At 57.5% G+C, this 25681-nt stretch overlaps 8 protein-coding genes across 8 annotated transcripts; 4 read left to right on the top strand and 4 right to left on the bottom strand.

The window, feature by feature from the left end:
• Positions 1-121: 121 nt before the first annotated feature.
• On the bottom strand, positions 122-1058 carry BKCO1_590008 (speckle-type poz; the record flags this gene model as incomplete). The annotated part of the gene is made up of 5 exons (XM_020277669.1): positions 122-502; positions 556-711; positions 762-813; positions 871-948; positions 1009-1058. The coding sequence occupies 5 exons, from the start codon at positions 1056-1058 to the stop codon at positions 122-124; spliced, it is 717 nt and encodes a 238-aa protein (XP_020126808.1).
• Positions 1059-2151: 1093 nt separating this feature from the next.
• Positions 2152-3228, bottom strand: BKCO1_590007 (brca1 c terminus domain-containing protein; the record flags this gene model as incomplete). The annotated part of the gene is made up of 1 exon (XM_020277662.1): positions 2152-3228. One exon carries the CDS (start codon positions 3226-3228, stop codon positions 2152-2154), a length of 1077 nt encoding a protein of 358 aa, XP_020126814.1.
• A 5364-nt stretch (positions 3229-8592) lies between these two features.
• Positions 8593-11063, bottom strand: BKCO1_590006 (c6 finger domain protein; the record flags this gene model as incomplete). The annotated part of the gene is made up of 6 exons (XM_020277651.1): positions 8593-8738; positions 8794-8870; positions 8929-8970; positions 9031-9522; positions 9580-10550; positions 10611-11063. 6 exons carry the CDS (start codon positions 11061-11063, stop codon positions 8593-8595), a joined length of 2181 nt encoding a protein of 726 aa, XP_020126813.1.
• Positions 11064-14275: 3212 nt separating this feature from the next.
• BKCO1_590005 (anucleate primary sterigmata protein) lies at positions 14276-14965 on the top strand (the record flags this gene model as incomplete). Its single annotated transcript, XM_020277640.1, has 3 exons — positions 14276-14386; positions 14460-14555; positions 14615-14965. 3 exons carry the CDS (start codon positions 14276-14278, stop codon positions 14963-14965), a joined length of 558 nt encoding a protein of 185 aa, XP_020126807.1.
• An 891-nt stretch (positions 14966-15856) lies between these two features.
• BKCO1_590004 (atp-dependent rna helicase dbp3) lies at positions 15857-17989 on the top strand (the record flags this gene model as incomplete). The annotated part of the gene is made up of 4 exons (XM_020277629.1): positions 15857-15899; positions 16072-17653; positions 17710-17781; positions 17833-17989. The coding sequence occupies 4 exons, from the start codon at positions 15857-15859 to the stop codon at positions 17987-17989; spliced, it is 1854 nt and encodes a 617-aa protein (XP_020126812.1).
• Positions 17990-19802: 1813 nt separating this feature from the next.
• BKCO1_590003 (uncharacterized protein) lies at positions 19803-20770 on the top strand (the record flags this gene model as incomplete). Its single annotated transcript, XM_020277618.1, has 2 exons — positions 19803-19860; positions 19941-20770. 2 exons carry the CDS (start codon positions 19803-19805, stop codon positions 20768-20770), a joined length of 888 nt encoding a protein of 295 aa, XP_020126811.1.
• Positions 20771-22761: 1991 nt separating this feature from the next.
• Positions 22762-23989, top strand: BKCO1_590002 (mitogen-activated protein kinase; the record flags this gene model as incomplete). Its single annotated transcript, XM_020277607.1, has 4 exons — positions 22762-22868; positions 22931-23126; positions 23179-23908; positions 23961-23989. The coding sequence occupies 4 exons, from the start codon at positions 22762-22764 to the stop codon at positions 23987-23989; spliced, it is 1062 nt and encodes a 353-aa protein (XP_020126810.1).
• Positions 23990-24731: 742 nt separating this feature from the next.
• BKCO1_590001 (fad dependent sulfhydryl oxidase) lies at positions 24732-25521 on the bottom strand (the record flags this gene model as incomplete). Its single annotated transcript, XM_020277596.1, has 2 exons — positions 24732-25239; positions 25340-25521. The coding sequence occupies 2 exons, from the start codon at positions 25519-25521 to the stop codon at positions 24732-24734; spliced, it is 690 nt and encodes a 229-aa protein (XP_020126809.1).
• Positions 25522-25681: the final 160 nt, after the last annotated feature.

The raw sequence follows: 25681 nt of genomic DNA, 5'->3' as shown, positions 1-25681 counted from the left end.
AAGAGCCGGACCTGGATCCATGTCGAACGACAAGGGAAGAAAGAGTGAGATAGTTCGTCCCAAGTCGTGAGCCCTGGCCTCCAAAAGACGCCTGGGAAGCTGAATCCCTGTGGAGATTCCATCAATACATGCGAACGCGAAAGGCGTGTGTTCCTGGCGTATGGGTAGCATTCCGCGGAGACCTGCGCTTCTTGGGCGTCGTAGGAACGGATCCGGCCTTCAAAGCCTGTGCCTGCTCTTGGAGCATAGGGGCTGTGCGCCTCAACATGTCGACGGCCAACTGCGAATTTCCCATCAGAACGGATGCAGATTCATCCGTGCAAAGAATGGTGTCCAGATGGGCCTGAACATGGTTTATCGTGGCGCTTCTAAGTTGAACGTCGAAGTACGGGGTTTGGTCGTACACGGCCCACGCGATACTGAGAATCGTTTCCGGGGTTTCAACCATCTCGAGGCAAGCTGAAAAGGTTTGGCAAACCTTCTCCTGCAGAGCTACGCCATACTACAAGTACTGTCAGCTGCTGAATCGTTGGAATACAGTCCCCAGTATCATACTTTGTCGGCGGATGAGTACAGACTGATCAACTTCTGAATCTTGCATTCCTCGCCAGATACATGGAGCAACGGCACGTCTACACCATATAGACTCTGTAGGAGAGCCTCCACGATCTCGAAGTTCTCCGGGAGCTCTACGCGATTGGTGAAGGATTCCTTCGCAGGTTGTCAGTACACTGAGTTGTAAAGTGAGGCTGTGAACTTACGGCGAACCCGTGCCGCAGACAATTCTCGAAGAACTTATTGCGGATGCAGATACTAGCGGCACCGGGTGATTAGTAACTACATTGGAGAATGATGGGTAGAATGGCCTACATAGCCTTGTGCGCATTGATTTCCTTGTGGTCACCGGTGCTGATTGTTACGTCGGAGTATTCTCTGGTCTGCCATAGGCTGTGCAAGCTGTTAGCTTGTGCTTTTGCTGGAAGGCTGAAGCAGAACTCTGTGACGTACAACGCCGCAACGTCCTCGACGCGCTCGACGTGTGGCACCAAAGCTGCCATTATTGGCAATTTGCTAGACGAATGAGTTGTTGGTGCTGGAGAGTGAAAGGTTTGGGGGGGTGAAGAGCCAGATATTTATAAGCGACGGGCAGCGAGGAGTCCATTGGGCTCAGTGAGTTAAGTGAAGTGAGTGAGGATCCAACTCACCTGATTTGCACCTCCTACGACCGGAAAGTGAGAAGATCTGTATGGTTGAATGTCAACGGCCTGTCTCCCGGCCATGATGAAGTGAAGATGAAAGGTGAAGTTCATTGAGAGCCGACGGTGGCTATCGATGGCAGCTGTTCGCGCTCGAACATTGAGAACAAGGTGAAGTCAATGCGGACATGTCCTCAAGATATGATTAGGCGCGTATACTATGATTCTACTATCATGAGTCTTCCTCGCCCGCCAGACAGCGCGGTGATTGTTCACGCAATCCACCCATAACGGGAATAGCGCAAATTGTTTTTCCTTGCACAGCTTGAGGAATGACCAGGTTGTATTTCTGGATAACGCGATTAAGGACATTTAGAGGCGCTAGAGCACATAATAAATTAAGAGACCAAAACAACAAAGCCAAAAAAAAAAATCTATATTGGAGTCCGTTTAGACGCTCCCGGATGTGTCTTGATCCAGTGCGCTCTGTGCGGCCTCCATTTGACTTTAGCCACATGGTAACACCTTCTCAGCCAGTTTCGGTTACAGCACCTGCCCGAGAGCGAGGAGATAAACCAGAGGCGCCGAAAGGCTTCTTTGGTGGCGGGAGACAATAATTGTGGGGCACTTCCTAATCTGGAGGATGCGAAATGGTGTGTGTAAACCACTGCACCAACCCACCCGTTACGGTCACTTAGAACACAAGACCCGCCAGGTAGGGTTTTAGAGTGCATGGCGGTTCGAATTCCAGCCGCGTCCGCACTGCACTGCACTTTAACAGTGCAGTCCGTCACCTGCTCATGCGCGACATAGCAGGTCAAACAGGCCATGTTCAGGTCATAACTGAAGCCGTCTTCATCCATCGTGGGTATATCTAATCCTTGGTGTACAGCGCAAACGCACTGTCAAACGGAAGCAACGCCAAGCCAAATGCACACCTCCTCTCCTGGCGCCATCATGCCTTCTCCGAGTCCTCACACTCCCCGCGCTTGAACATGCCATAGACACTCCTCTGGCCCGCTGATACAATCTTCAAATTCGAGAAGCCTGCTTCTGGCAGCCGCTTACCTGCCCGTACGCTCTCAACCACCCATTCTACGCCGACGTATCTGAGCCCTTTCCCACCCACGCGAGCTATCTCCTTCTGCAGCTTCCCGCCGGCAAGACCACCGCCAGCACCACCATCACCACTGCGGCCGAGTATCACATGCGTTACGGTGCGGCGGCCCAAGGCGATTGAAGTGCTTGCACCATGCATTGCGAGCAGCTGCTTCAGCTTGTGATCTGAAATTGTCGGCGCCGTCGAACCATTGATATAAAAGCAAAGACCGCGGAAGATCTGCTTCAAGGTTGGCAGTACCTCCTCCGCATTCTCCACATCAACGGAACTTCCCTCAGGATTGTCGTGGCGTTTCCCTGCAGCTTCCCCTGTACAAGCCTCGGCCACTTCGGCGCGGCCCTCGTCACTTGCAAAGCTTGTCTCGTCTGTGCCTTTGCCGCGTGTTGCTTGGCCACGATGGCAGTCACCAGCATCCACGGCTTTCCTCTTCGTCGCCGCGGCCCCCATAGACTCCCATATAGCTAACTGCCCTTTGCCTCTTAGTCCCGAAGCGCCCCTCTCCCATCCTCCGTTGGCCTTGCGGCCATCGTGACCAAAGTCCACACTACCGGCCCCTACAGTGTCGGCAAGCCTCACTCCACCGCCTGCGCCGCCGGCGAACTGTGCCGCAAGCTTCGCATTGCGGGATTCGCGCCAAGAGGTGCTTCCAACCAGACGATTTTCGGCGCGCTGGTGGCCGGTGGAAGAGGAGTTCCAGGGATCAAAGTGCTGGCGCGTGGGTTCTGCGGGACGATCGGAGCGTGGGATATCTTGGCTTTCGGGCGCGCGCTCTGCTGGGGAAGCTGACGAGCGGGGTGGCAAGGGTTGTGCGGATGGCGGAGGAGATTCTGACGGCGGCTGCGTCAGATGCTGTTTCGGCGTGTAGGGGTTGACCGGGGGGACTGGACGTCGCGCCGGCCTCTCCTTGGGCATTTTGGGAGCAAAGACCGGAGAGTGATGGGATGGATGCAAGGACGCTGTGCAAACCAGCAAAACGCAACTGCCGAAGGACGGGCGCGACGCGGTGACACGCAGCCACGTGAGCCGGCCACCAGCAATGACATCACTGCGCCGGTGGATAAGGAAAGATGGAGGAAGGGACGCGCGGCGCAACCCCAAAGCCACGGCGGGCTTCTTAACTTCACCTCCCCTCGCTCTTCGTTGAGTCTGGAAGCTGGTACGTTCTTCTTGCGTTGGAAATTCGTTTTGACATTCAAGCTCGCCAAGCAAGGAGGAAGCCACCCGCCACGCGCCCGCCGGATGTCCATTGGGGCGTCAGACCACGTGATCTTCCCTGTCTCGGTGGACGGACCCAACGTCATCCCCACCTCTTCCAGCACTTCTCTTCAGCAGCAAGATGCATTCGAGCACCTGTGATCGGTCGTCGTATTCGCTCCGAGGCGCGCGCTCAAAACCGTATTCCCCCACATCCGCGCGGAAGTTTTAGGCTGATGGACGGATCTCTGCACGCTTACCCGATTCAGGCCAGTCCAGCGTTGCTGAACACTATTAGCAGCATTTTGTCGATATGGTTTTGTGCAAAGCTTCCAGGGAACAAGCGTGAAGGGTCACCAACGTACCAACGCTCCCAGATCCACACAAGCGCCGGCTCCGTTGCGGCTCCGGGGCGCGGAACGAGGAAATGTCCCGCGCTGGCTCCTCCCCTGAGGGACCGGAGGTGGTTACGGCAGTTCAGGCAGATTGCCCTCGGCTGTTCCGCTCACGCACTCTGCGGGTCCCTTCGTCCGACATTTTCCGATTGCGGCGACCGCTCTCGCGAGTCCCTGTCGCCAATCCTGGCAGGCGGATCCGTCTGCTCAAGACAACATCCACATCAAAGAGCTTGGACTCTTTGAATCGAGGTTTCATGCTCGTCTGCTGCTGACCGGTCAGCTCTCTGAATGACACGATCATGCGGGGCGCAGACGGCGCTTACACGGCTTGCGGCCGAGAGATGTTGTGCTGCACTGCCAGCGTTTACGGACTGCGAAGGAGCTGTCTACTCCACCCTTCCTGACAGCGCTCTCCTGAATTGGTGGGTCGTTGGACAGGCCCTACCCATGTCAAAGCCTGCTCAGTGCCTGAGCTGGCCGTCTCGGCTCCGGACTTGGGCTTATTCTTGGAGCAAGATCTGCCTCCATCACCTGAGAGTTGATCCTCGCATCAATCGACGGGCGGTCTTGTCTCACTCGCAGTATAACGGGATCGAACATCCACTTGGGCTCGGAAAAGAGGTGCAGAGATCTGTCCTCGCGTCCATCAGGCATACGAAGCGCAAGTCATCACCTGGCGCTGGGGCTCTCTCTTGTTTCGAAATGCACGATTCGTTGTTGTTGCTCGAGCGTCAAAAGGGCATCGAAAAGACCTTCGTCTCACGCCCCCTGGCAAGCGCAACGGAAGAAATGGCCAGCCTCGGACCCCCTGTCATGAGATCTCGACTATTATGTAGCAGCAACTCCTACTTGCTGCTTGCCAGCTTCACTAGCAACCGGTCGCCCCCAGACCGTCTTGTACTCGAGCAGACCGGCAAACGCGCAGAAGAAATGCACCCGTCGCTGCACCACGCTCCACGCCAGCCGGTCAGACGGCGGCTTGGCTCTGCATCGTCAAGGCAAAGTTGGACTGAGGGATGCAGAAGCGGCAGCAGCGCGACTTAGCAACCATTTTACTCGCGCACCGCCAGCCCCTCCGCCACCGGGAAATTGCAGGTACCGCGAGATACCACCAGTCCTTCGCGTATCGCCACGCAGATTATCTCGGAGTGCGGAAGAGGTCCGAACACGGGTGTGCTGATGCCAAAGAGAAGCAATGGTAAGCGTGCATTGCAGGCAAGCGCTTAAGCAAATGGTTTATGCACCCCAGATCCCAAGAAGCGCGCTCTCCGAACGACGAGCACGCAGCACACGCCGGCAGCTGCGGCCGTTTCAGTGTCACCCCACCCCACCTTGGCTCGCTACCTTTTCCTCCGGACTCCCCTGCTGAGCCCAGAGCCCGACCCACGCAGGGCGATCCTGAAGGAGAAGTCCAGACGACTTCCAATACCCAAAGCACGTGTCGCAAAATCCACCGTATAGGTCACCGCTACTATGATAATCGTCGGGTACAAACGGTGAGTGCGCCGACTGCTCAACGAGATGTGCACAGAGCGCGCACAGGTCCGTACCAAAGTAGCAAAGCACCCGGCGAACAGACACCCAACGACCACTGCGACTCCTCTGGGCAACGACGGCTGTCAACGAACCCATGCCAACACATCTCCGCGCTTCCCTTGTCGCCCCTCCTTTCTGTTCTCCAGCTGCGGCCTGCTCCTTGCACCTGATCGTTCCCTTGCCCCCCTCCCTCATTCGCGCGCGCGTGTCGCCCAACCGTGACTTTGCTTCTCCTCTCGGCCTCTCTTCCTGTATTTCTCTTTGCTACCCAAATCACACTCGGAGACGGTGCCTCCGCCCTAGGCCCCGGCACAAGGCCGAGTCCCAGGTTTGCTCGGCATATGCTCCCCTCCAACCAGGTGCTCTGAGCAGCATGTTCCAGAAACCTTCGACAATTTAATTTGAGGCAAACCAGGCTTCCAGTTCGGCGTGCACAGCAACCCCAGCAACGCTAAGTAGAGCAGGGACAAAATGAGCGTGCCGCGCCGCCCGGGTGTGCACCGAGCGGCAAGCAGCGACCCACACCTCCGGGGGTAGGTCCTATCCCACCGGCCGCAGCTGAGGCCTGTCATTGTCCACTTTCTTTGCTTGTTTTTTCCCTTTCTCTCCACATGCCGCTCCCGCGATCGGCATAATGACAGCTCTGCTATAATCGCCAAGTGGATAGGCCTCACTCACGTCCACTCGAAATTTTTTTTTTATCTCTCATCGCGATTTTTTCTCCTCTCTACTCGGCCGCAACACCTACTTCTGGCGGAGCGTGTCTTCATTTAGCGCCGCTCTTGGTTGCGTTGGCTCCTTACTACGTAACCCCCCTTCTGCCCCACCCCGACTACCACGCACTCACGAGATAACTGTTGATCTGTTCACGATCGAAACAACAATTCGACCGTTTAACGAAGTTATGACATTCGCACAGCCTTGCCCCATTCCCCTCGTCACAGCAGTGGTAGTCCTTCGTATCCATCCTTCTTCGGAATGACCTTTCCGTCCCCTTGTGTCTCACACCACTCATCTCGGCACTTTCTTTTTAGCAGTAGTGCCGTGTGTTTGGGAAACTCGGTAGGAAAGAGTGGGATGTCACGTCTCTTTTCCCTTCTGAGGACCCGTCAAGTGTGCTAAGATGGCGTGTGTGCTCCGTCCCTTCCTTCAACTGCCGCTTTACCGTTCAAGCTGCAAGAAGGAGGAACGTGAGGGAAATAGGAAAGTGAAAGAGGAGGGGGAAGAGAAAAGGGTAAAGAAGCTTTTCTTGTTTCCAGTCGCCCCTGCCAACACATGCCCGGCTGCCACGCTTAATCCCGCTTGGGCTGTGTTTTGGTCATGGGTCGGGTTTGGTCATGGGGTTGTGTTTTGCTCTTCAGTCGCCGACCTTATCTCCCTCTACTACTCTCATTCTCTCCTGATTTTGCGTCATATTTTTTTTATTATCATCTAGCTGCCCTGCTTTTTTTGCTTTGTATAGCACCGGAAACGTCATCTCGGCATCATGTTTATTGAACCAACACGCAACGTACACACATACCACACCGCCCAAGCAACCACAGTCACAGTTCGTAGAAAACCTGATTTATCTCGTGGATCAACGACGAAACGGTTTGGAACTGAATGGTGTGCTATGTCCTTTCCGCAAACGGACGGGTACATACACCTCTCCGCCCCAACAAAAAAGGGGGCGGTGGGGGTAGAGGAGGAGACAGATGGATCACTGGGAGATGGGGGACTCAAGCGTCTGCTATCTAATGCATGTCTCAGAAGGCCCAGAAACAAAAGATTCAAGAGGTCTAGAACCCTGGACCCTATTTTTCTCGAGCTGGCCTCGCGTGCGTAGCTACACGACTCATATACTCAAAAGCGGAAGGTTTCTGATTCGTGTAATGTGGACGTTACAAGATACGAAAAAAGTGGGAACCGACCGCTCCTTCAAGGTGCCCTTTTTTTTTTTTCTCTCTCCCCCTCGCCTACTCTCTCTCGCTACTTTTTCAGGATCACGACTCAGTTGGATTGTTGAGAGATCCGGCTGTTCCGCGTGGATGGGATCAAGCAGGACTGGACATCTGGTGTGGCCCACCCCCTTTCATTTCAACGCCGGAGTTCCTTTTTTTTTTTTGTTTATTTACAAACACAAGAAGCTTTTTCAAACGTGGGTATAATTCGAAGTGTAAAAGTGTGATTGCATCATTCGTTACTTTTGTGTGATTCGTTGTCATAAAGAATCCACAGTAAGATTGGAAGTAGTAAAACAAAGAGGAAGAGAAAAAGAAATTGCAAGGTGAAAAGAAAGAACCGAAGCCAAAAGGAAATCAGGAGGGGCCTCATGATCCTTCGCTTTCACCGATATGTGTAAGGGATGTCAAAAGTTGTGGGGCGGAGTTGCGCAGCCGCTCGCAATCCCCACTGCTGCATCGACCGTGATGGAAGGGAAGGAGCAGGGGTCCCGAGTGATGAGTGTGTGTGTGCGTGCGTGCGTGTGTGGAGAACAGCCTGCGGTGAGCGCGCTGTACCCCGCAATCCCCTTTCACCTCCAGGCACAAGGTACCAGGGCGACTTGGAAATAGCCGGGCCACCCCCATCCCAGCACCTCCTGGCAACAGCCGCAAACCCGTGGTCAGAAAGAAATCCAGACTGCACACATGCATGCAGCAGGGACCTGAAGAATTCGATCGGCACAAGCACCTGCATCGACTTCACCAGGCACCATCTCAATAGTGTCAGCTGGCCCCCAACACCCCGCCTTCCACATGCCTAGCCCCAATGATTCCTCCTCTTCCCTTCGCCCAAGTGCCCAGTCGGGATAGTATAGATCGGACTCGCCGCCGGGCTTAGGGCTGCATCTGGAAGCCAAATAGAGGAACTCGTGGGAGTGGCGTCCGGGGTATCCAATGAGAGAGCCGCACCCATCGCGTCATACGGGTAAATTGGCTTCATAGCCAAAATGCCCATTGGACGGACGGGTGAAAGATGGGTGTCATAAGACGAGGGTCCGCGAAACCTGTACGCGGAGGTGGCGCAACAAGGCTAGCTTACGTCGTAGCATCGTGGGTGTGGGGCGGGGTGTTTTGCTCAGTATGTATGGGGACAGGAGATGAAAGGTCCGCGTCCACGTTGAACCGTGGGTTTTATTGACGAGGTGCGTCTGGCACATCCCTCATCAAACCTTCAAACCCGCAGATCGTAGAAACATTTGGCGTCGTTCTTCAGCTTCGCGAATGATCTCGGCCGACAAGCGGAGGCTAGGCGCCAGATGGGCGTAGCGCTCAATCTCAACTACCACGTCGTTTATGATGGCGTCCATGGCTGTGCTCAAGCGTCAGTATGCGCAATGGGCTAATGCACGAGGTGATGTCCATACCTGGTGGCGGCGGCAGAAGTGCCGAGAGCGACGGCGACATAGTCGCACCCATGACGAGCAGGGTTTGCGACACGATTCTGCAGGAAAATGTTAGCCTCAAGTGACATTCCTTCAATGGACGGTTCCATCACTTACGATAGTGCGCCTTGCCACAGATAGGGAAGGTGGCCGGAATGACTGGAGACAGGGGTCAGATGCGACTGATTTCCTTTGCGAAGCGTGTCACGGGTCACTTACTGTGCGGAGATGTGCTCCAATTGGCGGATGCAGGCTTCCAGGCATCGTCGACAATTCTCCTGCACCACCAGATCCATAGCGGCCGACTCGTCATTCAACACCGCGAGGATGTATGGCCGGAAAATAATGGTCCTGCATGCAAAGTATCGCAAACGCAGCACCGTCTGGACGGGATTCGACAGTGGCACCCTGCTGTGCGGGAACTGCACCGGAAGGGGCAGGCCCTCATACCACTGTGTGAGCTGGAAGTCGAGCTCGGCAACCAAGGGCTCCAATGATGCGATGGACGCGTTGGTCGACGTTTTGGTGTAGATGAGGTGGCTGACGCGGTTGAGAAGCCGGCGAAGCGCTATTTCCGCCAAAAAGTACCACAGCTCGTCGCGGCCAGCGGCCGGCTCGTCACCCTCGTCTTCAAAACCTCCGGGTAGGCCCACGGTTTCCTCGAACTGGACGATGCCCGAATGGGGAAGGTCGAGCTCAGCAAGCAAGTCACTACGAAAGACAAATCAGTTTTCTCGCTTGACAAGAAGGGTTCCCAGGTGCTGGTACCTTTCAAAGAGCAGCGTGTTCCAGTAGACTCTCTCGCTCATTTCCTTGGCCTGCGGCGGTACTCTTCCTGGCGCACTGAGCAACAACTGGAGCTTCAGGCTCGTGTTCGTCAGCAGGTTCCAAGCCTCAAGCGGCCTGACGATGTAGAAGAGATATGCGGAAGCCAGGATGTGGCATTGCGCTGCAATGGTGTTGTTCCTGGTCATCAAGTTGGGAAGCAAGGCCCATGCGGCAGCAAAGTAAGACATGCCCGGTGGGTCCTTATCTCGCGGCTGTTGCGATATGCTGCCCGCATTGCTCGCGGCGCCCAGAGCAAGCACGAGTAGGACAATGCAACTCTCGGGACCCTCACGGAAGCCGTTCGAGAGAGCAATGCGGTAATACGAGTGCCAGTTGTACGGGTTGACGCAGGCATACCACACGTTGACTCTGTCGAAGAATGCGTGGACGTAGATGTTGGTGTTGGACAAATCGAGGCGCTGTGAAGAGTTCAAGTGCAGCGGCTCGCGGGACATCTCCAGTTGGAGCAGCACTTGGGGGTCGTAGGGCCGCGACACCAGGTCCCGGATCATCGGCCACTGCAGCAGGTGCAAGGCCGGGGTGGTGTGGATCTTGGGCATGGTCGAGATGTTGGACAGGGAGGCCGACCACGTCCCGAGTCCGTTGAAGGGCAGCATTCCCATGGCAGCGCCAGGTCCTTGGCGCATCAGTACGTCTTCGCTGGTGCTGTTGCTGGCGGCCGGCGAGCCTGAGGGGCCAAGGCCGCCGAAGATGCTGCTGGGTTGCTGAGGGGTCATGTTGGTGCGCAACAAGCCCTCGATGCGGTCCAGGTGCTCGAGGATCAGCTTGTCGCCGGCATCGAGCTTGATGCCCGGCTCGCGGTAGACACACTCGGCGTTGAGTTCAGTACAGAGCCTGCATTTTGGGCGGTTGCCGTCGCAGCGGCTCTTGCGCGAGCGGCATATTTCGCACTGGAACCGTCAGTCAGTCTCAGGGGGGTCGGGGACGGGGTTGAAGGAGGGCAGCATTACCGCAATGGTGGCGCGTCTGCGCGGGTAGTCGATGGTGCCGTCGCTGGGGCGCTTCTTCGCGTTGGAGCTCTGGAGGTCGGAGGCGCCGTTGGAGGAGCCGTTGGCAAAGGCCGAGTGGTGATGCGGGGTGGGGTGCGAGTCGGCGGCGGAGTGGAAGTCCCGCTCGGCGCTCGAGGTGGTGGACATGTTGCGCGAGCGCTTCTTGTAGTTGCCGGAACCGTTGAGGAAGGTGTTGCTCATGGGCGAGAAGGGGAAGCAGGCGGGCGAGTCCAGCGGCATGTGCGGCGACTTGAGGCTCGTCTTCAGCAGGAAGTTGCTGGCGTCGGGCAGGGTGCCGAGGTTGAGGGCAAAGGCATCGCCGGCGCGGGCGTACTGGGCGTGCGAGAGAGCGGCGGTGGTTGTTGGCTCGGCTGACAGCGGGCTGACATCTGAGGACGGCGTGACGGGAGTCATGATGGGCGGGTAGGCCTGGAGTTGGCACATGGTCCGGCAGCGGCGCTGCTGGCAGGGCTCTGTCGGGGCGAGGCGCGGGTGGCTGGAGGCTTTGGGGCGCCGGGCCTAAGCTCTGCAGGGCGGTGCTGGGGAATGCTGCAAATTGGCAAGGCCGGCGGCGGGTCTGGCTGGAACGAGGAGGCCCGAGATGAAGTGATGACAGGAGGTATAGAGCATGGTGGCTCCGGCAGCCAGGACTATTTATTCTGGGCGGCCGCTGGGACTTGGGAGGAGCTGGAGGCTTTTGCCGCTGCGCGGGGCCGGGGAGGGCTTCTGGGACCCTGAATCCATGCTGCAAAACAACGAGAGTCATGCTCGGTGTAGGCGTCACGTCTCGCGCGGTGCTGGCTGGCGGGCGGGCGTGGCGGTGGCAGCCACGCGAGCGCTGGCCAGCGTCGACTAAGCGAGCTTGTGGGGATGGGCGCCGGGGTAGAGTTGCATGAGTCGCCCGCCAGCTTTGCGCCGCCGACCGTTGGCGCCCTGCGCGCTCATGCGCATCAAGCATGCCTGGCCGCGGCTAATCCCTCACCACCGCGCAGATTGACGGCGGATCAGCATCGTGCCGTCGCCCGCGTTCCTGCCGCGCGGGCGCGCCCTGCCCTGCTGCCCTCACCACTGCAATGGACAATTAGATTAACGCCAAGGCCTCCACTGTATCACTCGACCAGACCAGCACACGCCGCCCGCCCGCTGCGGGGCCCATGCCCGCGGGCACCGAACCGCGACCTTGCCCGCCGTGCCCGCCGCCCCCGGGCCCGGAAGTCCGACCGTTGCAGCAGCACCGCTGCACATCGCTCGTGGCTCCAGCACGCCGCCGCCCACGAGACGGCCGCGACTGTGTATTTCTTTTCGCTGCCACGACCCACCGCATATCCACCGCTGCTGCTGTATAACCACCGGTGCAGACTCTGAAACCATCATCTCCGATGACGCCTGAGTCCCAGGTTCTGCTCGACTGAGCTGCCGCCCCGTCCTCAGCCTATGCATCGGCCAGCAACGAACCCACAAGCCAGCCCACACGCCAGCCCACAAGCCACCCGCCGCTGGACGCTAGACGCTGGACGCTGGACGCCCTGAGCAGCGCCGCCCTGTATCACTAACCGGCTTTGTCTCGGCCTCGCGCTTCCGCTATAAGCCACGCGTCTGGCCTCCACGCAGCCGCCGTATATTACCTTCTGGAAGCCCGACGCTGCTCGCATCCTGCCGGAAACGGCCGTCCACACGCTCCTTTGCACATCGACACGTCGATCATCGCAGGCTCCGCACATGGTACGAGCCTGGCCATATCCTTGACTCTTCCCCGGCTCCGCCTGCACTGCCTGCGCCGTCAGATGCGACATTTCGCGCGGCCATGGCCGACGCGAGCTAGAAATTGACGCAAAGGTGGCTTGCCGCCCTCAGCCGTGGCCGATCCGCAGTGTCAGGCTGCGCCGTCAGGCTCCTCTGGCCGTCGACCGGGGGCCGAGGGCGGTGCGCCCTGAACCGATCGGCGTGGTATTGTAAACAGCAGATCCAACTGGCTTACTCGCCGGCTGTATCCGCTGCGGGTGATGGCCCGGGAAGGCCGGGACAGGCTCTTCCGCCGAGACAGACCAAGGGGGATTGCAGAGGGATGACGAGTGTCGGGGGTGTTTACCAGGTACCAGCCTGCGCCCACGTTTGCATGTGCAGCAACCTGTGCTTCGTATCCGATTGTACAACCTCGCCCTGTGTATTTCCAGGTGCAAACCCCCCTCCCCCTCTGCCGCCATGCACCTGCTGTTTGTCCTACCTTTGTGCCTGTCCTGTGGGGATCATGCGACCCGCTAACCTGCGGAATAAGCACTTTTGACACACAACGAACATGCAGCTTGCGTACACTCGCTGTCCGGTCTCGGTTATGCTGCCCTCTCATAGGCTCCCGCCCTCCGCTTCGAAGCACTAGCTCCCTCCTCCTCGTGGCTTGTAGACAGAGGGACCGGTGAGAAGACGTAGATGGCTGATTCAAGCGGTAAACAAGGGGAAAGCGGGTCCTTTCTTACCGCTCCTTTACAACATCCTCCACCTTTCCAGAGCACCTCGCTTAAACCTCGACGGCGGCCGCAGCAGCAAAAACATGGCGAGAGGAAAAAGTGGGAATATGGACAAGTTGCACGAGCACACCACAACACTCTGCCAGGAACTCCGCTCCAGGAGCTAGCCCCTAGCTGATGTAATTCATCAGGGTACGCATGGACGTGCAGACCTGCAGCGGCACTTGGCAGCAGCCAAAGTCAGTCCCCCCGCCCCGCATCTGGTCTGGACTCGTTGGAAAAAAATTTGCTGATTAGGTGTTGCAGGCGGATCTTGATTGATTGGACCTTGGTCCCTACCGTCTCCCTGGGCCGGATCATCTTGTAATGTTCAATTATAGTAATTGTGCCGCCAAACGGGCAATGCGCTTCGCCTGAAGGCTTCGGGGAACTGGCGAGGCGACTACGTTAGTGCTTCCTTGCGCACAGGGCGGCGATTGTAGGTAGGCATTGACCACTGCTTGCTGCATCGACATGGCCTTTTGCTAGGTGACATCCCAGCTACTCCGGTTTCTCAGCTAACAAGGACCGTGAAGGAGCAGCACAATGACGCCACAATGGATGCCGGTGATAGCGCACCCGCCAGCCTGGAAAAACCGAAAGCGAGTAGCGAATACGTTTTATGTCCGAGCCAGAAGCTCATTCGAGCTATTTCGTCGTTGCGATTACCTGGTATCGGGTTCCGGATTGCCATCGTGCTGGTGCCAAGCCTTTGTTGTGGACATGGACATTCCAGGCAGGCTCGGCGGCTCGCCTCACAACATGGCCATTACTTTCTTGCTTGCAACCGTCGGACACAGCATCCGACATGCTCTCGCGGCATGGAAGCAACCTAGCATACCTAGCTGGTCGGTGGCAAGCAGCAAGCAGCTGATGTCGACGCTTCCTGTCTTACCTGCTCTTGCAAACGAGCTGCTCTGTTCGACAAAGTAGGCAGCTGCGAAGCCCAAGCTGGCGCTTTCCTGGCCCTTTCGCCTCCCGGAGCCGGCAGTCATTCGCGCCTGCATCCTTGAGCTTCGTTTCTGGCACATAAGCATTGCTGCCCAATCTCTCTACCGACCTGAAGATACCAGCGCGCGTCATCGTCCGATTCTGCAAGGGTCCTCTCAGCCGCAGTCCAACATGAGCGAGCACGAGAGAAAGTCGACCGCATCCGCAGCAGATCAGCGCCCGCCGGACGACACATCGGGCGCGGGCCCAACGGATCCTTCTCGTCACACAGCCGAACCGAGTGTGATCAACGATGAGGCGAGTGACAATCCTCCATGTGGACCGCAACCGTGAATGTGACCGCTGACGGATCCAGAACGCCGTCATGTCCACGGCCGAGAACGTCATCCGCTCCGTCCTGACAGCAGCGAGTGGACTGAGTCCGTCTACGAAACGCGATGCGACACCACGGGTAACAGGGGACATATCCGACGAGCAGAAGGAACATGGTCTAATCGGCTGTGGGTCTAGGATACGACGCAAGCACCGGGCCGTATAGTGAAGGCTGCGGGCGCCCAGGTAGCGAAGGCCACGAGTGAGGCTGCAGAGGCCGTTGCCGACTCGGCCAGGGAGATGAACAGGGCAATCTCGGGCTCGGTCGTGAAGGTTGGAAAGAAGCTCGACAGCAAAGCCGAGTCTTCCCTTGGCCCGTACGGCAGTCCAGGTACCTGCGTTCCCAACGACCTAGATCCGCTGGCCGCAGCCGTGCATGCGGGACTGGACCTGGAGGGCGGCCCGTCCGACGGCGACGAGGATGCCGGAGGAGGTCGGGAGAGTTGCGCTGGGGTGGATGCCGTGAAGGGAAAGGAGAAGAGTGAATGAGACGTTCCTTTGCGACGTGGCGGCGCTGAAGCAGGTAATCGGAGGGGTCTAGGCAGGACCCCTGCCTGCCCATCGGACGATTTTTGGACAATTTCCTGTGGCACTCGTCAAAAGAAAACAAACCCTGGCACAACGGACAAATGAAGCACTTTGCTACAATCAAGGGCACTCTCCGCTCGTGCAAAGCGAGAGACATTCTGAGTCGTGCACTGCGGTGAAGGAGCTGGTCCTGAAGGCTCTAGCAGGGGAGCTGTTGCCGGCGGCGGGCAATGAAGAGGGACGTGCAGGTGACTGGATTGTGGAGTTTTTGATGATTAGTTCTGTCTGAGTGGAGGGTGGAGTCGGGAAGTGGGCGCTAGCTGGAAACACCCGCGATGGCTACGCGCGCGTCATTTCCTGTCTGGAAGGCAAGCGCTGTCTTAGACGTGCGCCCACAGACTGTTCTCCCTGTCTGGTTGTATCTGCTCGTTTATCTCCGCTGCTGACATAGCGCCCCGCCACGGCAGCGTAAGCGCCGTAACCAAAATCCTTTGATACGTTTATAGGCCAAGCACGCCCCATGATTGGCTGGCCCAGTCGTATAAGACAAAAACCTCATCCATTTCGGAATCGCCCCCCGCAGATGCCTGTTCATAGTCTCATCGTTATAATGGACACCAGTCAGACAAGTGCGCAACAAAAGGCCACAACTGCATCTGCAGAGCGGCTCCGCTCGAATGTAAAAAATAAGCGCGCAGGGATGTCGTTGGTTCCACCGGAGGCGCGGGTGTCGGCGAATCAACCACGCCGACCCTCGCAGACCCTGGTAATCTTTTTTTCCCTGAGAAACTTTGCTGCATCCCAGCACTGCACGCCCCAATCTATACCCACGGGTTTCGCATACCGATCAAAATGGGCAAGCGCACGGCGAGCCAAGCTGGCATTGTCAAGGCCGGTGAGTTGTGCCGCAACCGGGAGGAAAGCAAACCCGCCGCGCGACCAGTCGCTCCTCACAGGCGCATGGAAGGCGCAGGAGCAACACGCGCACGCAGGAGCCCGGAGACCGCAGGAGCGCTGGCAGCGCGTCCGCTGAATCAATGCTAACTGTCATGTCTATTCGTTCACAGAGAAGAACACCGTCGCCGCGTCTCCGAAGAAGCTAAAGACCGACGACACCACCGACTCGCAACCGGAGACTGCCGATTCCGCCGCCCTCGCGAAGAAGGCGGAGAAGGCCCGTCGCAAGGAGGAGAAGGCAAAGGCCAAGGAGGAGAAGAAGCAGAAGAAGCGTGAAGCGAAGCAGGCTGCGGAGGCGAATGGTGTGGCCAGCGAAGATGTCGACATGGTCGACGCTCCCACCACCTCCGAGGATGTGACTGAGCAGGAGTCATCCAAGGAGAAGAAGAAGGAAAAGAGGGAAAAGAAAGACAAGAAGGACAAAAAAGAAAAGAAGGACAAATCGGAGAAGAAGGAGAAGAAGGCCAAGAAGGCAACCAATGGCGTCGAGGATTCCGGGGCTGTTCCGGCGATTAACGGCACTGCGGCTGCAGCTGCGGACGCAGCTCCGTCTGGATACGTCGAGGATCCCGCTCTCTCTGCTCTTCCTCAGTCGGAGATCGATGCTTTCATGTCAAAGCACTTTATCGCTGTCACTGATCCCCTCAGCACTGCCACGAAGCTCCGCCCAATCATTACCTTCAACAACCTTCCTGTCACTGACGAATCGCTGCGTGCTCCCTTCAAAGGCTTCACTGCCCCCACTCCTATCCAAGCCGCCGCATGGCCCTCTCTGCTCGCTGGTAGGGATGTCATTGGTGTGGCCGAGACCGGCTCAGGAAAAACGCTCGGATTCGGTGTCCCATGTGTCCGCCACATCATGCGCCTGCCCAAGGGCAAAGGTGTCAAGGCGGTCATCGTGTCTCCTACTCGCGAGCTGGCCTCCCAAATCCACGAACAGCTGGTGAAGATCGCGGAGCCAGCAGGTCTGAAGTCCGTCTGCATCTACGGAGGTGTCCCCAAGGATGAGCAGAAGATCGGATTGAAGAAGGCGAGCATTGTCGTTGCCACTCCTGGTCGTCTCAACGATCTTATCGATGAGGGTGCTGCGGACATCAGCAAGGCTGATTATGTCGTTTTGGACGAGGCCGACCGCATGCTTGACAAGGGTTTCGAGGATGCCATTCGCAAGATCATTAGCAGCACTCGCCCGCTCAACGAGCGCCAGACGCTCATGTTCACCGCCACCTGGCCGAAATCCGTCCAGGAGCTTGCATCCACCTTCATGAAGTCGCCGGTCAAGATCACCATTGGGGACAACCCGACTGGAGAGCTTCGCGCCAACACCCGCATCAGCCAGACCGTGGAAGTTGTCGAGCCGAGGGATAAGGACTTCAGACTTTCCCAGCTCCTAAAGGAGCACACGGCGGGCAGCAAGAAGAATGACCGCATTCTGATCTTCTGTCTATACAAGAAGGAGGCCACGCGTGTAGAGGAGACTCTCCGCCGCAAGGGCTTCAGGGTTGGCGGCATCCACGGCGATCTTAGCCAGGCACAGCGTACGGCCAGCTTGGAGAAGTTCAAGAAGGGCGAGATTCCCCTTCTGGTTGCCACGGATGTTGCGGCGAGAGGATTGGACATCCCCGCCGTGAAGGTCGTCATCAACGTGACGTTCCCGTTGACTGCAGAGGATTACGTTCATCGCATTGGAAGGTAAGTTCTTATTTCTACGATAGAAGTACGCAAAGGTTACTGACACATCCTTACAGAACGGGCCGTGCGGGACAAGATGGTAAAGCCATTACTCTCTTCACCGAACATGACAAGCCGTTGGCTGGAGCGTAAGTCACATGATCCAAAGCTTCCGTGATGCAAGCTAACACCAGGTCTAGACTTGTCAACGTTCTCAAGGGTGCCAACCAGCCGGTGCCTGAAGAGCTCATGAAGTTCGGCACTACCGTCAAGAAGAAGGGCCATGAGGCATATGGTGCCTTCTTCAAGGATACCACCGACATGAAGCAGGCAACAAAGATCACCTTTGACGACTAGATGACGGGTACTCTTGTTTGGAAAGGCATAGAGGTCATGGCATAAAATGGGCGTTACCGGTCGAGATTGGCGTGCCGTTATGGGCAAAGACTATAGATAGATATCTGTCTGGTCTAGTTGATACTCATTGGGTTTTGGCGTATGAATTCAACAAAAGTGCACCTTTTTTTTTACTGCTATCTCCACCTTGAAGGTTTGAGGCTCTGAAATGTTTATCGGACAGCATCCTTTCGCTCCAATCTCAAGTTGGGTGGTTTTCGGAGCCTGCGAACGGCGACCTCGGGGATCAACTAAAAAAATTCGCCGAAGCGGATGGGAGATCGTATATCTATCGCTCCACCTCCATCGCTCTTGCCCATCTTTCCAATCACCAGCATCCGAAGACCATCGGCTCAAATAAGACGGAAACGAAAACGCATCTCAAACCCACGATATAGATCTTTCCAGCACCATAGCAACATGTGCAAAAGCGCTAGCTGCGAGACTTGCCGTAAGTGTGCACTCACCCCTCCGAGCAACGCATCCGCTGCCCAGGCAGATTCTGTGACTCCCTCCCCAGCGCTCTCGACCCTTGCACCCTTCACACTGTTCACGAAGGTGGAGGATTCCAGGGCGTTGTTTCCAGCTAACATGTGTTGTGTTGTGTGTGCAGAGAAGGCTACTTGGTGGGGCTGTACGCGATACCCCTCTCTTCCTCTCTCCCTCCCTCCCCCCGCAAAATCCCGCCACGAGCAAACGTGCGATTGAGATCTGTGTCAACGGGCTTACCCGCCCTTGCCGCTTCGCTTTTTCCTTTTTCTGTATCTTTCCTTTTTCGTCTCAAGGATTCTCCCTGTTTATCACCCCTGCGCAGGAGCACGTGGCTGCCGCTGCTGCTGTCATGTCAATCCGCTAACACAATCATCCCTGGTTCTCCATGTACCTAGGCGGCTCCCACGTGCCCGCCGTCCTCGACGGCGTTCCCAAAGAAGAGTGGTGCACCTGCGACCCTAAGGTCACCAAGGAAGGCAAGGAGTACCCGCCCATGGGGAAGGCCAATTGACTATCCTTGTTCAAGTTCTGGTGAGGTGAGAGAGGGGATCGTCACTGGAGCAAAAGGGAAAAAATGACACGAGAGGTGGAAGCGACGGAGCATCACCACCTGTGGATAGAGAGCGTCGGGTGCGGGCTCGGGTTCGGAACAGGGTGGAGATTGGTCCGGTTGTGGTGGCGTGAGCTGCGCGACGAGAGTGGAGAGTCTTGTTATATTGCCTGGTGTCGATGCGAGGGTGATCAAACAACGTGGCCCTTTTGAACCGTTAATATGCGAATCCGCGGATCGATGCTGTTGTGTGTCTCGGCGTCCCCGTGACGGTGGACGTGCAGGTGTGGGTGTGTGTCCTGGCGTGTGCCCGCGCGCGTGCCTGCGTGCGGGTGTGTGTGTGCCTTGCGCACTGATGACGTCGTTGTTGATGCGCGCCGGGGATGTTGGGAAAACGGTGGACGCCGACTACGCAATTGGGAATGTGGGCTGCGCTGCGCACCACCACCTCTGACTTCCCATGTTCTTTGGCCATCGAGCTGTCCGATTTCTGCGGCTTCGCTTTCGACTGACGAGTGCCAATATCTGTCGTTGCAGACAACTCGCCAAGATGAGCTGGATGGATTCGTGGTCGCGGCCCTCTAAATCGCAGCCCACGCCCCCGCCGCTTTATCTGCTTCCCGGCGGAGAAGCAACGCCTTACTGCAGATCTTGTGGAAGGGTTATCAGTGAGTATGCACTGGAACGCCCACTCATGCATCTGTACAATCATTCTACGTTTGACACAGCACGATGTTGGTTCTTGTGGATGCCGATTGGGGTGTCAATCTACAGAGTGCTTACAATACCCGTATTCTGCTCCCATTCCCGCTGAGACCCGCTTTATAGCCAAATGGATATGGCATGGCCACTACTGACTCACATGCAAAGGCCAGCGCAAGTCTCACGCTAAAGAAACCGCAAATACTCCCGCCAAGTACTGCTCCAGTCGTTGCCGCAGCCACAAGCCCGGAAAGCTCGACCGCCAAATCGAAGATACTTTTGTCAGGCTCCTCAATGGGGAGGGGGGCTCACCGAATGCGATAGGCAGCGGTGCTGGAGCCAAATCCAAAGAGAAAGGGCCAAGGAAGAGAAAGGGCGAACCCCGCATCCTTGTCTCCTGTGACGCCGTCGAGAACACTGTCTTTGGGGACCACTTCGATCCAGAAAAAGTCTATGGCAGGAGGCGAAACAGAGCTCGGCGTGGAGCGGCGGATGATGAAGAATGGAAAAGCGTGGACATGGTCTCGGACGAAGAGCGTGCTACTGCCAGCGATGCTAGCACAGCGGACGGCCCGAATGTTTTGGACGACGCCAGGGTCGCGATGGAGGCCAACCCTGCAGGCGATGCCAAGAATGCGGGGACTATGATCACGGATGGGGACTTGTTGGCGCGGCTGGCGGTCAGGAGCGGCACGCGCATCCGGCCGGCACAAGGCATCTCTGAGGTCAATGGTAGCGTGGGTGGAGAGAAAGGGCGGGCCGAGCGGGCAGACGAGACAGATGAGATGCTAGAGAAGAGGAAGCAGGGACAGAAGCGAGCGCATGAAAGGGAGATGGTCCGGTGTGCTGCCAGGAGAGGTGTGGCGTTTGGTTTCGCAGTCAATCAGGCGGACGACGATCAGACGGAGACGAGGAAGAAGTGCGAGGCTGTGATGCTCGGGAAGGTGGTGGAATCGAGCTTCGCCAAGGGGGACTGGAGCGTTAGGTGGAGAGAATGACGGCAAGTGTTGGTGTTTGTCCCTGAATATCAGTCGAGCAAGCAGATCTCCCCTGTCGATTGACGCAACCTCCACCTCGAGACAGGGCCATGAGACTTGTAAAACGTCGCTACAGCCCCAATCGAGTCAATCATGCGATGCTGGGGGGATCGTTGGGGGTCCAGGAGGGGGGGTGCCCTGGTCCCAGTGTTTCCAGCGGCGGCCGGCGCTCGCCCGGGCAGAGGCCGAGGCGCGAGGATACGACAGCAGCGGACGACGACGTTCTTTTCTTAGCCATGCTTGGAGCCGGGCGCCCATATGGGGGAGGAGCGCGGTGGAGCGGCGCGCGCGGCCTAGGAGCGATCACTGGGCAGGCGTCATGCTATGATCTCCTTCCGGCAATCTTGGTGTCTCGGATGCGTCTTTTTCGGGCTGCGGCGCGCTCGATGGCGTCACGGCGGGCGATCCGAGCGCGGTCGGTGTTCTGGAAGTAAGCTCATGCTTGCCGTCCCGCTGCATGGCGGCTGCGGTGTCGCCAGGGCGGCCAGGGCGGGCGGACAGCAGCGGAGGGCGAGGGCCGGGGCGCTTCAGGCGGCGGGACCTAGCCCCGTCACGTCGTGCTGCGACAGATGTCAAACGCAGGCACGATGGTTGCGGGCGTTCCTGAAGACGGGCAGTTTCATGTGCGGCCCTATATCGCTTGGCCGGCGAGCAGCGGGCGGCCTGCGCGTTTGCTGCTGGTGCGACAGCGACGGGCGGCCAGAGGCGTGCTGGCAGCAGCGACTCGCGGGCCGGCGCTGCAGGTGCTGCTCCTGCTGCTGGGCCAATCGAGGGCGCGGCACGCATGGCGGCTACGGAGTAGGCCTCTCGGCGGCCGCACCCATGCCGCCGGATTGGCTGTCAAACCCCACCGCAATGCTAACAATAGGGCAGCCTTTTTCCATGCTTCTCCCTCGTGGCCGCTCGAGTCTGCAGCGCCCCGTCTTTATCTAGCTGAGCTGCTGCCGCGCCCAAGCCTGCAACCTGCTGGCTCTTCACCCGCACGCCGTCAGCTCGCCTGTTCAACCCGCGACGCGCCCGCCTCCTGGACCCCGCAGCCCGGCCCCTGGTGCCCACCCACGACCTGAGCACCCGTTGCCGTCTACGCTCGCCCTGGTGAGTTGTGCGCAGCCAAGCGGCGCCAGATAAACCGCACCGTTCCCAGCGCCCGAGACTGGCGCGCAACGACAGCTGCGCTGACCGCCCGTCCCAATCTAGCAGCCAGAGAGCCACCGAGCCCACCGCGCGTCTACCCCGCCGCCTGCGTCCCTCACCTCATTTCCGCCGCGACCACCGAGCATCAAGCACGAACCCACCGCCCGCGCCCCTCGCCCGCCGCGGCTGCTTGCATCCCGCTCCGATTCTTCACGACTCGCCCTCCCGACCTCGCCAGCCCCCCCCGCCGAGCCGCCCACCGCACCCTCGACCACTCCCCGACGGCAACGTCTCGCGCACCCTCTCACGGCTGGTCGTGGAACAGCGAGTGTTGGCCCGGTCTAGATCAGTCGGACGAGCGTCCCTTGGTTGGTCCCTGCTGGCGGATTGTGTCACCCACGGACAAAGACGTCGCACACGATATCCTAGGTATGTTGCGGTGACGCTGCTCACTGGATGGGCCGTCCGCCTTGAATTTTCCATTTCTCTGGATTATGCGCCTGTTGGGCGCAAGCACTGAGCTCCCTGTGGAGCGGCGCGCCCGTCGCTGGGGCCCGTGAGCATGCAACCCGCCTGACTTTCATTGTCTTCACTTTCACCTGCGAAGTGAACACAATAGAGACAATGGCTGCCGCCTTGCTATTGTTCGCTCGCTTGGACCCACCTCAATCTCCAGGCTTTTGAAAAGGGCTCAGGCCGGCGCCTTTTGTTCCTTTCCATCTTCTCTGCTTTCCTTCTCTCCTCTACACAGCTCCAACTTCTCTAACCTGCCCCACGTCACAGCTTCTGCATAGTCGTAATCCACGCTTTCTTCCACCATGTCGCGCGCACAGCCCCAGGGCAGCTCGAGGAAGATTTCCTTCAACGTTTCGGAGCAGTACGATATCCAGGATGTGGTCGGTGAGGGCGCGTACGGAGTTGTCTGGTGAGTTCCCTTCAGCATGGCTGAGACGGCATTGCCTGACTGAATACTGACGCATTGCTCAGCTCCGCACTGCACAAGCCTTCTGGTCAGAAGGTTGCCATCAAGAAGATCACTCCTTTCGACCACTCCATGTTCTGTCTGCGCACGCTTCGTGAGATGAAACTCCTGCGTTACTTCAACCACGAGAACATCATCTCGATTCTCGACATCCAGAAGCCGAGGAATTACGAGACCTTCACCGAGGTCTACCTCATCCAGGTCAGTCATACATGAATTGACATCGCTGGAGCGAGACTGACCATTCCTGCAGGAGCTCATGGAGACGGACATGCACCGTGTCATCAGAACGCAGGAACTTTCCGACGACCACTGCCAGTACTTTATCTACCAGACGCTGCGTGCCTTGAAGGCCATGCATTCCGCCAATGTCCTTCATCGCGATCTCAAGCCGTCCAACTTGCTTCTGAACGCAAACTGCGACCTGAAGGTCTGCGACTTCGGTCTTGCCCGCTCTGCTGCGTCGACTGAGGATAACTCGGGTTTCATGACGGAATATGTGGCGACTCGCTGGTACCGCGCTCCCGAGATTATGCTCACGTTCAAGGAGTACACCAAGGCGATTGATATCTGGAGTGTTGGCTGCATCTTGGCAGAGATGTTGAGCGGAAAGCCTCTTTTCCCCGGCAAGGATTACCACCACCAGCTCACCTTGATCCTTGACGTTCTGGGCACGCCCACGATGGAGGACTACTACGGCATCAAGTCGCGCCGTGCCCGTGAATACATCCGTTCCTTGCCCTTCAAGAAGAAGATCCCGTGGAAGGCAATGTTCCCAAAGAGCTCGGATTTGGCTCTGGACCTTCTCGAGCGCCTGTTGGCTTTCAACCCCGTCAAGCGCATCACCGTCGAGGAGGCTCTGAAGCACCCGTACCTCGAGCCGTACCACGATCCTGATGATGAGCCTACGGCCGACCCGATCCCCGAGGAGTTCTTCGACTTCGATAAGAACAAGGACAACTTGACCAAGGAGCAGTTGAAGAGTAAGTGAAGTCCTATCTATCCATAGATGCACGGATGCTAATTATCTCAAAGTGCTCATCTTCCAGGAGATTATGCGGTAATTGATAGATGGCAGATGCCGAAACGACAGCGCTTTACGTACACGAGGACGTCTTTCACCGGGCTATCAATGACCGATCATGTGTGGGCGAATGGATCTAGGGGCCGTCATGATCACAGTTCAGAGGGTCTGTTGTAGAAACGATGACAATGGGTTTCTTAACTCTTCAGGTCTCTATTTTGGGAAGACACAGATGGATGTCTTCTACGGATGGAGAAATTTCTTTTCAGGGTGCCTTTTATGGTCTCGCATCATCGTCAGCGAGTGGTTGCAAAGCATTACCTCAAAGATAGGGATCTTCACACCGATTGATTGTCAATGAAACTTGGATAGACTGCATTTGTACTCTGCATTGGACGTGAATGTGAATCGACGGAAAACGTGCTTGTCGTTGCCTCATGCTGTTGTTGAATGTATAGACTACAGCTCTCATTTCGTGCTATTGATACAACCATTTCTTGCCTCGTCTACCAACCCATACATGTCTAGTTCGTGAGCCATCACCTTTCTCTTTGCCTAACGCCATTTCGTATGCATGTGATGAAATCATCCCAAGCAAAATCATATACAGAGCAGAGAGTAGCCGCCGACCCACATGATACAAAAGAATCAAAACATCCTTCCTTCCTTATCGCCTCCGTTTGTTTGTTTTTTCCTTTTCGCCCGTCCCAAGGAGAAGAAGAAGAAGAAAATTGAAAACCCTTGTTCTCCCTCTCTCTCTCCCCCCTCCGACAAATCTCCCCTCAAGGATCGCACCTCCCATCCCTCCACCCGCTATACCACCTCTCCTCCCACCGGTCGCAATCGAACGCCGCTTTGCCCAGCTTGTCGTTGACCGCGTTGTGCGCCTCGCACATCCACCGCCCGAACTCGTCGCGCGAGCTCACGCGCGGCGCGTTGCCGTCGGCCGCCAGCCACCGCTGGAAGTCCTCGGCGCACGTCCAGCACGGGTACAGCTGCGCGAAGGTGCGCACGAAGCGCGCCGTGTCGGCCTGCAGCTGCGCCGACGGCCGCGCCGGGTACGCCCCCGTGATGGAGTGCAGGAGCGTCCAGGAGGAGCGGCCGAGGTCGGCGATGTCCGGGGGGCAGTCGGCGGGGGGTTGTTGGGAGGAGGAGAACGTGGTGGCGGCGGTGGTGGTGGCGGCGGCGGCGGGACTGGAGGAGGAGGTGGTGGTGGTGGGAGCGCTGTCGTTCTTGGTCTTTTCTTTGGCCATGGCGAACCATGAGGAGACGGAGGTGCAGGAGCGGCATCTGAGGGCGGGCGACGTATGCGGTCAGCTTCCTTTTTGGTGGTTTGATTGCGCGCGCGAGAGAGTGCGCGAGTCTTGGTGGTTTGCTGGGATTCACTCACGGCTTCCCGTCTGGACCGAGGACTACGCCTTTCGGCAGCTTCTTGGGCGCATCGGCATGGGCGTCGCTGTCGCTGTTGTTGGAGCCCTGGGAGGGCGCGTCGAGTGGTTGCGCTGGCATGCCTGTTCGCGACTCTACGACGCACAGGAATTGAGAGAGGATGGGAACGTCGAGGTAGGACATCGGCATCGTAAGAAAAGAAGAAGAAAGAAGATTATTTGTAAGAAGGTCACTCGATTTGATTCCAGCGACCAGGCACCCGCTGTCCGTGCTTCTGGGGCAAGTCAGGGGAAGCGATAACGTACCACCCTCGAAATCTTAACGTACCACCCCGCCCCGCTTA

The sequence above is a fragment of the Diplodia corticola genome (assembly GCF_001883845.1).
Source record: "Diplodia corticola strain CBS 112549 chromosome Unknown scaffold59, whole genome shotgun sequence".
NCBI lineage: Eukaryota > Fungi > Ascomycota > Dothideomycetes > Botryosphaeriales > Botryosphaeriaceae > Diplodia > Diplodia corticola.
This window is presented reverse-complemented; position numbering and strand designations above follow the sequence as displayed.